At 39.5% G+C, this 14271-nt stretch overlaps 1 protein-coding gene across 1 annotated transcript; it reads right to left on the bottom strand.

Moving 5' to 3' along the window:
• Window positions 1-454: 454 nt before the first annotated feature.
• On the bottom strand, window positions 455-5688 carry LOC139963792 (lectin 1-like). The gene is made up of 3 exons (XM_071964934.1): window positions 5494-5688; window positions 2559-2727; window positions 455-797 (listed from the first exon to the last, which is right to left on the bottom strand). Exons 1-3 carry the CDS (start codon window positions 5601-5603, stop codon window positions 540-542), a joined length of 537 nt encoding a protein of 178 aa, XP_071821035.1. The 5' UTR covers window positions 5604-5688; the 3' UTR covers window positions 455-539.
• Window positions 5689-14271: the final 8583 nt, after the last annotated feature.

Below are 14271 nucleotides of genomic sequence, written 5' to 3'. Positions count from 1 at the left end.
CCCCCCACCCAACACTCACACAACTCGCCTAGGCCCTTTCCCATTCTTCAAACATCTCAGATATGTCTTTTCGACTTGTAAGGTTGTAATGTTACCGTACTTTATATGCAGATTCAAGATTTGTCTAAAATAGCTTTATTGCACCCATTTGTGTGTGTGTGTATGTGTGCATGGTTTGGGGAGATACTAGTGACGTTACACTTGTGTTGCTCACGGTACCCGCATTGTTAACTTTCACCATGACAACGGACGTGAACAGAATAATGATGGGACAAGTAACCGTTTTAACCTCCATGTGGAAATTTGACATCACACACACTGAAATGTTTTTTTTTAATACTTGACTTCTTGTTATGAACTCAGGAACAAACGTTTATATTTTTCTTATCGTTTCATTGTACGGATTTTTCACAAAACGCTTCATGGCAAAAAAACAAAGGGCAAATGGAGATGGTTATATTCTTTCCTTCTGTCATTTATTTTGTCTCACATCTGCAGTTTAGGATACTAAGACACTGCTCTCTCCAGTATCGTTGATTCTACTCCAAATGATACTCGATACAGGGAAGCATACACAAATACTTCAAACTAGAGCTGTCAAAAACATCAGCCCAGTTACCCTGCGAATGACTTCCAGCGGCAATAGCTGCACGACTATCAGGTCCATTGTTGGGTTCACCAGAAAACCAAGCAGTATAGTCCACATCAGAACCATCCGTCCAAGTTAGATCCGAGTTCGTGGTCCCCACCTTTAAGCCTAGCAGGACTTGAGGATCCCAGTAAGAAGGACTGTCAATCTGCAAAAAAAAAAACATATATAGTCGAAGCTGAATATATGTTGTTTCTGGTGAATGAAGCTGATAGCTTCGAAAAAAATTTGCAAGAAATGTTCAATGTCTTGAGGTCAAAACCACAACCCTCATAGCATTTTGATCACAAAAATTGCTTTGTTTTTACACTTTGTGATATTTTGTTAATCCATCTGGTAACAGCAGGATGGATGTTGTTCTCATAGCAGACCATCTGAAATGTCTTGCTTTCCAATACTTCAATCATTTATCAACAGAGGGAAATACAATTTTGTACAAAGCAGCTTGCATTTTGATGACATTTTTCTAAACACAGAGAACATAGACAGCTAAACAAACATTCAGAAAGGATACATCAACAAGAAGATTAAAATAGCCTATATAAACCGATTAAAGAACCTTTTGATGTGATGAGATCACAGTCCACGTACTTTGTTTGATCTATTAACTGGATATACGGACATTTTAGCCAGTCAATATAGGTTACATGTCAGCAAATATATCTCCAGTTAGGAACATGATATTGAGATGGGGTTCAAGAAGATAGTGAGGAACATTCTTCTCTTCAATATAAGTCTTACATTGTGAGCCGACGGATTATCCCTTTAACATTACATTGTTTCGAAATAAGTCTAAGTGGGAAATGTTTCATGCCCCTCCCCCTCACCCTCCCCCTCCATACTGAAAGGACAACTTTAGTGAGGGGGACCTTGTTCGTGATATGATAATGATGATGATGATGATGATGATGATGATGATGATGATGATGATGATGATGATGATGATGATGATGATGATGATGATGATGATGATGATGATGATGATGATGATGATGATGATGATGATGATGATGATGATGATGATGATGATGATGACGACGACGACGACGACGACGACGACGACGACGACGACTACGACTACGACGACGACGACGACGACGACGACGACGTTGACGTTGACGACGTTGACGATGATGATGATAAGCAGTTATTTTTTCGACGCTTAAAGCGACCACAAATGTGAAAGAAACCCGCAAGGGCTCATGGATTACAACTAAAACGTCGGATGGCTTCCAATTCAATATTTTAACTCGAAGTTGGAATCTTTTCAAATTAGAAAGTCATTTCAGATTGGAAAACCGTAGAAAAAAAACACCTTACGATACCCGGCAGGGTATCGAACCCGGAAACTCCCGGTTGCTAAGTCGCATTGCTTCAAATGCCACCACCTTTATCCACTCGATAGCGACGTGATGATGACAAATGATAGAAACAGTGACAGGACAGTGACAAATGACATCAACAGTTACAGTGACACCGGTAATGACAATGATAATGACAGTGCCAATGCAGTGACAATGACAAATTACAGTCACAGTCACAGTCACAGTGAATACTGTCATTTACCATGACGTTGACAGTGACAGTGATAGTGACAAAGTCAATACGAATTACAATGATAAATGACGAGTCACAGTGTGGTCTATCTACTTATCTATCTATCTACCTATGTATCTATCAATATATCTATATATCAATATATCTATATATCTATATATATATATATATATATATATATATATATATTTGTATGTGTGTTTGTGTGTAGCAGCAGGGCCTTAGTCTATATGGGGCGCGTTTACATTTGAAATGTATATAATACTGGGATATGCCCTGGTGTATCCCCATCTATTTAAAAATGTTTCATATTGCGAAACGTCCTCATCACACGAAATGAGAAGACACTTACCAGTGATGGCAATGACTGTTGCACAAGCTTTATCACAAATTGTTGCTCTTCAGAACTGTGTATGGAAGCCAAGTGTCCGGTAGCTAAGTCGTTTCCATTACAGCTGCGCAATTTAAATGCTCGACAAGCGTGTTCAGCCTCTGTGAACGTCAGATGATCATGGAACAACCTGTTAGACGTCGAAACGAAACCACATGCATATGAGGAGGTACTCTACCCATTTAAAAACTTATTGATTGCACACAACATAACTGTCAGAATAATTTGAAAATATTTGTTGTCATTTCGAAGACTGTCCGCAGTGTTGGCAAACAAATATATTGAGAGTGAACACTCTATTGTGGAGTACTGTACCCCAGCTACTGTCTACTTGTAACAAGAAACATCATATAACTATGGAATATTAATCCCCACCCCACCCACCCACCCACCCACCCAGTGGCGTAGTCAGAGGGCGCAGGCGGACAGAGTGCCACATAAATTTTCAGGTTCAAAACGGGGACAAGCAAAACATTATCGCACGCATGCAAAGCCGTATACAGTGGCAAGTTTTAAGTTTGTACTACAGAAACGAAGGATATGATAGCAGGATATGATAACTCCTTTAACAAAACAAACATTTATCAGACCCTCCCTAGAACGGTTATAAGCCAATATTTACCCCCCCCCCCCCAAACGGAGTCCTTGTCGAGACACAGGTTATAGCAAGGGCGCAGTCACGTATACTTCTAAAGACTTTAATCCCATTATAAAATAGGTCGGGGAACTTATCCACCCCCCCCCCACCCCACCACTTCCAGACAATATAACATAAAAATTCTTAAGTACAGAACATGCGTTTTTGCGGTACAACATATACGGTCGAAGATTCTTCAACATTGTTCAAATGTTGTCAAATATAGCACCATTTTTGCATCTATAAGCGCCCTTCAATTTAAAAAAAAAAATCTTAAAGGGGAGGAGAAACCATTCCCCTTACACCCTCCCCTGAACGACATAACATCTTTCCCCTCCCCCCCCCCTCCATTTTGTCCTTGGGGTATAGCCTATATCATGACGTGATGTTTAAACCTTAATTCTCAAACTCTTAAAATGGGAACAAACAAATTGCCCTGCCATGTTCTGGGCTTTCCACTTTGGATGATCATGTACAGTTTGGTGACTTCATAGGTTGGCAGTCTCCAAAGACTGAATGGAAAGCGTGAAACCATATAACACAGAAGGGATAACATTCGTGTATTCATCATGAGATGACAATGGTATGTAGTTCTGAACGGACATGATCAGTCCACGAGTGCATTCTGGGGGATCTGTTGTTGGGCAGATATTACAAACCATAGAAAACGGGATATCAAAGTAAATGGAAAGAGGTGTCTCGACGCTTGCTAACTTTCATAACTGATTTTCTCAAAAGCAGAATAGGAGAATGCTGTACTGTTCAGTAATTTACTAAAACTCGGGCAAAAGAAACGTCTAAATGCCGGTAATCTCACTTAGTTCCGAATGAGGTGTAACAGAAGTGTTAGACACCACCATCGATCCCAGAAAATACACACACAGCTTGCTACCGTCGGTAATTAGACACTGGTGTACAGTCAGTGCATACAACTGCGGTAAATACCGACAGCACAGTGTACAAACGATACAGCGATGGACATCTCAGGTCCAGCTAAAGATAACAAGGTATCACGTTTCATTACTGTCCGCGTTTTGTAGCGACAAGAAGAAATCTTCACTTGCAAGCAACGGAAAGTGAACCTTTTTTCAGGTCGCGGCACGCGGTTTGGGGCTAGTCTTCAATGCCTTTAAGTTTTATTAAACGCACCTATTTTTAACAATAGAAGTCTGTGCCTCCACCTTTAGTGTCTCCATTGTTTGTTTGGGGTTTTTTTTTGGGGGGGGGGGGGTTGGGGGGGGTTTGCAAATTTAAAGCTGGCTGAGAGTCTTGAAATAATTTGATTAGTCTAGGTCGTTCTTTAGGAATTAGTCCACGCAAAGTTAGGATGCATGCTTGTATGCTTCAGTCGATCAATATTGCTCGTTCCAGCTAATGTCCAGCGAGGTAACGCAAGGGATTGCGAGGGTGCCATGAGTTGCAGGCATATGTAATTACAAATTTAAAATGAGTTATTCATTCATAATATAAAATGAGTTTCTGAAAGAGCCATGTGTTTTACAAATGAAAAGTTATATTGAACCTCTGTCGAAGCGGTATAATATCTCAGGTTGACGCTAAAACTTACAAAAAGGTGTAGTGAAAAACGTGCACACTTTGTAGTAACTGCTTGAAAAATCTTTGCTGTTTAAACCTGACCATTTCAGCAATTCTAGCATATGTTACATTCCTTGTTTAATTTGGTCGCGAAGAGGTAAGTTGGCTGAATTCCAGGGACAACTTGGCTGCCAATGTGTTTTAAACCTAGTAACCCTGCTTTGAACTACAAACCATGCAGACATGATACTTACATATCATTATTTTTTCTGCAGCCTAGGCTTTGTAACCATCATACGATAAGCGGCATAAGGCCTAACAATAGTTTATTCTGTAGGATTACTTGCACGACGAGAATCGCTACGGAAAATATATAACAGAGTGCTTGAAAGCATATTTAAGCTAACTTTTCTGGCATCTCCTCTGGCGTTGTTTTGAAAATGCAATATGCTATAATAACCCTCTTACTGCCAATACCAATATTTGTTCAACATCTTACAACCTGTTGCGAAAGTAATTTAACAACATGTACAACACTTAAGAAATGGTGTGACGTTGTCTTACCTTATTAACCTAGTTTAGGTACTGAGCACACAGCATGAGTTAACAAACTATAAATCGTGCTTAGATGACTGAAATCTGGAAATGTATGATTTCTTGCTAACTCAACATACTTTACTTAAAATCTATTGAAGAAAAGGAATATCATGTTCGTTTATTTACCTATAACATTTTCCATCGAAACCGGTCCAAAACTCTGGACAAGCCGTCAGACAGCTCTGGGCAGGACCAAACAGACATACGCCAACCAGGAATAAAATTGTCTTGAACATGGTGGAAATTCTACGTAAGCCTCGTCTCTTTGGGTAGGCCTCTGCAAGCACCTGTTGATGCCTAACTGGTAAGAGTGAAAGCAAAATAATCAAAAGTGCGCTTTTATATCATTCTGGAGAAACGAACCCATAATTCAACTTGCCTCTCCATGGGTTGTCATGGGGTGACGATATAATGGCGACCCGAGTGCCAGTGTTGTATAAACATTTTAGAATTAAAGTAGTTGTATAGTTGCATCGAACTACTACTGTGCAAATAATGATTTGAAAATCAGCAAATGCTGCAACTAAAGGAGACCATTAAGTTTAAACACAATGCTATTATTAGATCTACAAGAACAATGCCTAAGTTGCATATTACATTAAAAACACCTTTCTTTTCTTTTCTTTTTTTTTTCTTTTTTTTTTTAACTTCCGTGTAACTGATAAAGTGGATTTCCTTCTCGTGGAACATTTTTACAAAGTTTACCTTTGTGTGACATATAGTATTTTGTGCAGAGAGTTTTCCAAGATGTATATACCAGGTATGCCTATGATGAAAGAGACAGGGCACGTAAACCAAACAACTTGATCCACCCTCCCCTACCCCCCCCCCCCCACCCCACATTCCCAGTCCCTGTCCCCTTACATCGAGACTGTGACCGTATGATCATAACGATGTTACGATGGTCAGGTGGGTGTGCGTCACGCGTCCAGGCTTGTACAGGGAATCGATACTATACGTGATGATAGGTTTATTATTGGTAAGCAGCAATCTACTTTGTACTGTTTACACGTAATTGATTACTTGCATGATCTTAGCCTAAAGGCAAGATCTAGGTTTGGTTTTGAAGAGAGCAATATAAAAACTATCAACGATTTAAACACCTCTGCCTTTAACAAGATCATGTGATTTATCTAATCCCTTCCTAGGGCCTCGTGATATTCACTTAACGTGACATCTCCATGATCATCGGGTAAATAATATAATAAATGATGACGTGTAACAGGTGCACGTAACCATGAGAGATATCACGCATCTTACATCTGTTCTTCTAAGCAACTGTTGTTCACAAGTTATATGCCGAAATAGTAATATATTATAGTCCTACTAAATAAAAGGAAAATAAACGATCTTTGTCATAACACGTGAGACTCCTTACATGATATTTGTTGTTTATTGTAAGAAACAAATGAAACCAGTATAGGTAACCGTTCATAGGTTTTTCAAAGTTGCGGTGGTGGTGGTGGCAATTCTAACATTCACACGACTGATTTAGGTAGGGACTGAACCTTATACACTTGCCAGAGGCGAATAAAGAATTGAATGAAGAAGTGGGTTTAACCCACGTATTCCCATGTGTTAGGTATCGGAATCATCGCCCAGAAAAATATCAAAATGTTGATGTCAACTGATGGATTCTAAAGCACATTTAGATTATAAACTATAGGTCTATGATAAGTTCTTAACGCAAGGTTTTGCTAATAAATAATCTCTGATATTTTTTGTGAAAATGTTATGAACACACCTATATATAGTAGTGGCATTATTCTTCGCCGACTGAATGTAAAAGATCCCCGGACTGCCGATGCCATCCCCCTGTTACCCCCCCCCCCCTACACTTCCTTGATCCCACCACTGCATCGAACAAGTGATAACTTGACTGTGTTCCTTTCTGAAATATTATTTTGCATTTTCAATAATGAGACTTCAACCACTACTTTAAGCTCACGTTGTGAAAACAAACGTAACTTCATATTTTAAAAGCGTGCCACTGAGACCTAATTTTGTGGACGATATCTTTCTTTTTGTAACTTGAGAAACATTTCTGGGTAACACCACAGGGACAAGTGAGGATGAAATTTGTTTGTTTCGTTAAATCTGTTGGGGTTCCGTGCAGCCTTATTATTATAATCTCAATTCAAAGTAAATTTATTCTGAGCAGGAGAAATGTAATTATGATGACGGAAGTGCAAGGGCACGAATACAACTTTCGACGTTTATCATCGATGTTTTGTTAGGAGAAAAGAAAAAACAACAGGGAAAATGCCATGATTTTGATTTCGAGGGTAATCACGTATACGTATATTCTGTTGAAGTAGAATAATTTTGTATATTTGCATCAATAATTACAATAAAAGATCATAAAACTAGAAAATTTGAGATCCAAAATATCTTACCTTTCAGTCAACATAAGCGTTGTAATACAAAATATGCCAAGCAATTCCACTACAGATATTGTAATACAAAAAAGCATTTTCTGCATATTGCAAGCTTTAAATGAGCCAGGATTAAGAAGGAATTTTATAAAGGTTTGTAATTATGACTCAAAACTGAATAAACACCAACCACTTGATGCAAAAACATTAAAGGATTAGTACAGGTGTCACACATGTTTATCTTATATGAAAGAAGAAAATAAAAGAAACACAGTGATGAAGAAACTGTTCAAATATCTTATTCCATTATGGAGATGTTCAAGATTAAAGTTCTATCTGATTATGTAGAAACTGCTGAAATCAGACTAGCTGTGATGTCACATCCTCACATTTCTGAAAAGTCTTTGTTATTTTATTAAAATGTTTTGTGAGATTTTATGACTTACAACTAAAAGATATGTCATGTGCATGTCATATTTGTCAAGGGAAGTATCAGAGATTTAACATCTGAAAAATTTTTGATTATACTTTTTTAGATTTGTGAAAAAATGTAATTAATTTTTATTGAAATATATTCACACATGTTAAGAAAGTGAGGATATGACATCACACCCTCACAGTTAGTCTTTCTACACCAGTCATTTTCAAAGAAATGTTTATATCTTCAAAGCGTGATATCTCCTAAACAGAGCATGCTATCATGGTAGTTTCTTCACTGTTCTGTTTGCCTTTTTGAGCTCTTTCATACAAGATAGACATGCCAGACACCTGGACCAATCCTTTAAGTTTCATGAATTCGTTCTAGATTTCAAACAGCCGTGTATCCAGCTAGGCGTTTTTGCCCGACATCCCATCATTGCATGGATATCCGTTGGCTACAGATAATGTAACAGTTAAAAGTTTATGGACAGGTAGCTACAACTTCAAGATAAAAATAAATAAAAAAAACCATTGCACACGTAACTCGAGACACCCTTTATTGAATGTAAACTAGCTATTTTGACTGGCAATGCCCTCCATTAGTGCAGGACATGAATTGGATCACAGTAGGTTGAAATATGATATCATCATAGCAGGGCGTTCTTCGAAAAACTTAAACTGTCCCTAATATATTCTTCTTGTAGACTAACTCATGATAAGGTACATTTGGAATGTTTGCTTATAGCTATCAATGTTCTCAGCATTTAGAATATTATTGGTATGGAAAATTTTGTCGTAGAAAATATTTTCTTCTTAAGGTAATTATTGAACTATTATAAAGGGAAAAAACCCAATATTTTTCAGCTCAATTACCATGGTGACGTTATTCAGAGCGAGTACACAACCATAAGTACGAGCAAAAATAGTACGAGTCCCTTCTAAAGGGTATATATGCCTACCATACACATGATTAGGTTTAGTTTGGTTAATAAAGATGAAAGACGCCTTTACAGGGGTTCTTTATTAACGAGACAAAATGGCCCAACCCACAGGACAAGATTCATGGTATTACAGCCCTCCATTGTTCGTAAAGAAAACTTTTTAAGGAAACTAACCCGAGAAAGAAAACCAAGCACCTTGATCTACTCTCAACCCAAGTGCCCTTACATCGAGATATAGTATTCTTTAAACAGCTTAAACATGTCTAATGATCACTGTCCATTTTTCATACTCTCACTAAACATCATGGAATTCCATTCATTGAATCATTTGGGCTTTTCAGTTGTTAATGTTATTCGTAAGCTTTGCTAAATTATAAAATAAATTATTTATTTATGTAAGTGAAAGTTCCATTTTATATATTACACATGCAGGTCGTTAAGGGTGGCTAGACCCTCTGGTCATGGGCACGGATTCACGAACACCACCTAGAACGCTTCCAGTCGAACTCTGACCTACCCTCCTGGCATCATCCAGGGTTCTTGTGCAACACCAAGGGTGACATGGCACGAGATCATCCAGGCCACAAGAAAACAACAAACCACAGCCGGAGCGTTATGAACACGTGACATGCCTCGAAACCTATCATGATATACACAATTAGCATTGCAAGGTCTTTCGCTTACACCGTCGCGCTAACCAACAACGTCAGTTAGAAAACTCCAGAAATATGGGAAGGTCAAAATATAGAATATAAAATAATAAGGTCATAATGCTCTAGATGTCCGCTTCGCAGTCCTCCGCTAAAACCACTGAGCTATCGGACTACACTTAGAAATCGAAAGCAATTTAAATTTAACGTTCGACGGATGACAGCAGAAAGCAATGCTCCTCTTTTCGTAATATATACTAAGCAGAGAAAGTGTGATTCTTGACAGATATCATAGACAAACGTTTTCGCTTGGCAGTTATTATTGATTCCTTCAATACATAAAGGAGTTAAGATTGAAAAGGAAAAAATCACTTTACTGGGAAGGAATAAATATCATGTGGAATTCGTTTGATCACAAAGTATAGTAATTGCTGTCTATGTTAAATGACTAATTAATTGAATACATTTTTTCAAGGCAACATCGCTGTTTTTGGCTATTCACAAAGTCCTTTTATTGAGAAATTAAGAAAGCTTTAGGCCTTATTAGAACGGACCTTTCTTGTTGCAAACATAACTAGAATAGTATCCTAACTAAAAAGTGTCGTTTTATTGCAACCATTCAAATACTGGAAATTGTGGTACATGATACACAGGGAATGGATTTTGTCGGTGCGTTTAAGGTGATTTTGTGGTTTCCACCTCAAATCAAAGTTCCGTTTACCACTACCATTCCCCCAGTGGCGTCGCCAAGGGGGGCCAGGGGGCACGTGCCCCCCCCCCTGGAAAACCTAGTGCCCCCCCGAGTGCCCCCCCCCCCCCCCATCTGAGATTTGGGTTGGTAAAAAAATATATATATATTTTGTTATATTCAACTCCCATCACTTGAGTTGGTTTTTCATAAGGACAAAGAAGCACAGTAATTCGTATTTTCTTCAAATGAGCTGCGAAAAAATGAAAAAGTTTATCCTTGACCGTCGGGTATCGAAGTCGTAACCCGCGCCATCACATCAGGTGTCGATATTTACATTGAATGTGTCAGTGCTCACGCCATACCAGCGGCTATACACGTCCGCTTCGCTTCGCCGCCATACTCGATGTGTGATCAAACTTTGGATTGCATGGTGAGATCCCTGGTAGGAGCCAATAACGATGCTGGAACCTGTTACATCTTAATAGATAATGGGAGAAAACGAGGACAAGAAAGGAGTAGGGGGTCATGCACACATTAATTCAACAAATGTAGGTTCTATTGATAGAGTTAGGCATAATATCGACAGCAGGTGGTTCATATCCTCTGCAAAATTCTGCGCGTTGTTAAAATCATTACCTAAAAATAGCAATTTCTGGAGATATCTTCAGATCGAAGTTAGCATCAAATGTGGCACCATTTTGCATCTAGCAGGCGCGTATCCAGGGGGAAGTTGGGGGCGCGCGCGCCCCCGGGTAAGAAAAAGAGGAGAGGAAAAAAAGAGAAGAAAAAAGAGGGGGAAAAAGAGGAGGGAGAGGAAGGAAGGGAAAAGAAAAAGAAGAAGGAGAGAGAGAAAGGGAAGAGAAAGAGGAACAGTGACATCATTACAGCGCTGATCCCTATATACACATGGCCGGGTAGCCAGTGACGGATCGAGGATTTCGGAAGGGGCTTGCGCCTCACCCTACCCCTTACACCGACAACTTCATTTTTGACGTTTCCATTTTTCTTCTCTCACTAATGTATCTATATATATATACTATGTTTGGTCTATCAAAACGCGTGTGTGTGTATGAACGCCTTAAACAATAAATTGTGCTATGAAACCACTAAATGTGGATGGTCTCGAACTCGACCGAGTCGTCGGGGAACATGACGCATTTCGGGAAGGGAGCGACAGCCCCCCCCCCCCCCGAGCATATTTTTTTTTTATGATATCGCTAGTAATTTCAAAATAGAAAATGCTTAGATGCAACTGGCAAGGCTTGGGATGTGTCATTTCCAGCGATCTGGGAGGCATTTTCGGCCAAAATTTTGTTGTACGCTTCGCGCCAACCCAAGGTGGCGCAATATGCTTAGATAGTTTGCCTACAGACTTCGCCCCTCCCTTGGCAAATTATTCGCTACGCGCCTGTTCGAGTTTGTAAAGCAAACAGCAGATGTCACATGATATCAGTGTAAATGGCGGTTCCAAGATGAACTGCCTCAAAACTGTCGATGTGTGTAGTCATAGGAACCCAATCATTGATTTGGGGGGCTGTAACGACTTGCCCGAAATATAAAACCTAAATTTTTCACGCGCTCCGCGCGCGTTCAACGTGTTGATGTCAATATCATATAAGCAAGCATCGGTTATTACATCGCATGCAAACGTGTACCGTACGGTCCGTGGAAATAACGCAATAAACCGCGGGATGCTGATGTAAACAACGAAATGTCTTATGTAGATTGAGATAAAGCATGGAGGTACAATTATGTCAAATTCTCTTTTACATTAGTAATGGCGAATGGCTTAGAACTTTATTTTAATTATTTGCCCCCCCCCCCTCCCCCCGCCTCCTACGCCTATGTGTGTAGTGTTCGGTTCCGAAAATATCTGTGTTTTTTTTTTCATTTCCTTAAACCAAGTTTATAATAGCCGTTACAAGAGGGATTAATATTGTACACCAATAAATTAACTGTGTCTGAATTTTCGAATATTCCCTGACCAACATTCTTCATCATACTTCCCTCTACTTGTGTAATTTTGACCGGTCTGTTAGGGGTTGGAGGAGGTTTTTCTATATTGGTTGTCCATAGATGACATTTTTGCAACATTATGGGTATGTTTTGAAGTGAGTTTATTCACGAGAAATGTGAATTTTCAAATTCTGAACAAATAATGGGCTGAAAACCTTGAAAAGTGGGGCTGTCGGGCATTGTGGGCGGCGACGTAGAATCACCTACAAAAGCAATGATTCACAGGACATGCGATGAGGTCGAACATGATGTGTGACTGGTGAAAATCTTCAAAAAGGTTATGGATGGAAAACAAACTATTGGGAAATACTTGGTTCTCGGGCAAAAGTGTATATCTGGTTGGTCATTTTCAAGCCCGAGAAGTGCCGTTTCCGGTGATCTGGAGGGTATCAAAACCAGAAATTTTCTTGTACGCTGCGCGCCAACCGATGGTGGCGCTCCGCTTAGATAGTAATTCGCGCCCCCCGGGTTAGAAAATCCTGGATACGCCCCTGTCTAGCCCATCCTCCGTATGCGAAAATTTTCAAAAGGGGAGGGGGCACCCCCTCTCCTTAGACCCCTCCCCCAGGACGGCGATCCGTATCCAACTAAGTGCCCCATCAAATGCTGGTGCCCCCCTGTGCCCCCCAGACTGAAAAGTCTGGTGACGCCACTGCATTCCCCCCCCCCCTCCCTATGGAATCAATTCCGTCATATCTGATGCCCAGGCGTATGGCAAGCCGTTTTACTTTTTATTCGATATTTGATGATATCATCAAATATTTGGTGATATCAGCAAATAATTAATGATATCAACAATTAATATCTTTGCGCGGCTTTCGTATAAAACACTTCATATCAAGCAATTGTCGGTATTGCTAGTAGGCTTTCAAGATACACCTGATATTCTACACTCTCGTGGCAGCATAAAAATGTAGGCAAAAGTGGGCACGGTACCAAACATGATATGTTGGATTTGCATTCTAATTCAACTGACCGATTATGAACATTAATATGTTTAGATAAATTTCTGTTGAAAAGTTGGGAGACAAAATTTCCAAATGTTCTTTTATTAAGAAGAAAACGTTAGCATGCAATTCACGTAAATTAATGAAACTTCTTGTTTGTTTTCGACCAAGATTGTTTGTGTGTGTGAAGTGCGTGTGTCCCAATACAGCGAACTCTACTCTGGCAACCTTCGAACCGAGGCTCATAATGCCCACAAAATTCTTTCATTGGAGCTAACTCCAATTTCTAGCATATATGAGCAGTCTTTCGTGTCTTGTGTGTTTTAATGTAATTTCACAGATGTAATTGATCGTTAGTAAATGACCTTCGGCTTAAGGAAGGATCTACCAGTGGGTGGGAGGGGGCAGGGTGAAATGTGTTGCCCAACCCGCACCCCTTCCCCACCCAAACACGCGCAAAACAAATTAGCAAAAGCAAAGTGAATGATGTCATCATGGCTATTCAATTGAATACGTAAGTTGTTTTGAATATTTAAATAATTTAACCAACATATTGACAAAATTGTAATTACAGAGAACACTTGCAGCTAAGCGAACATTCCAAATGTTTCACATTTTGAGGATAAATGGACGAGATTTTAACAGAAAAAAAAAATAAAGGTTATGAAGAACAGCTGCCATGATGGCATCGCAGACCACCTGATGTAATTCACTTCCGGGAGTACGATTCAAGGCCCCAGCGCGGCTAGTTGGAACACTGAAGCAATCTTGTAGCAATCTATCTCCCTGGTTACGCCAGCACACATACTAACCATGCCACAAAACATAATACAGGCAGCAAATTCAACAATGAAACAAAGCAGG

Source organism: Apostichopus japonicus, chromosome 3 (assembly GCF_037975245.1).
Source record: "Apostichopus japonicus isolate 1M-3 chromosome 3, ASM3797524v1, whole genome shotgun sequence".
In the NCBI taxonomy this organism is placed as follows: domain Eukaryota; kingdom Metazoa; phylum Echinodermata; class Holothuroidea; order Aspidochirotida; family Stichopodidae; genus Apostichopus; species Apostichopus japonicus.
The sequence above is the reverse complement of the archived record's forward strand: the minus strand, read 5'-3'. Positions and strand labels throughout refer to the sequence as shown.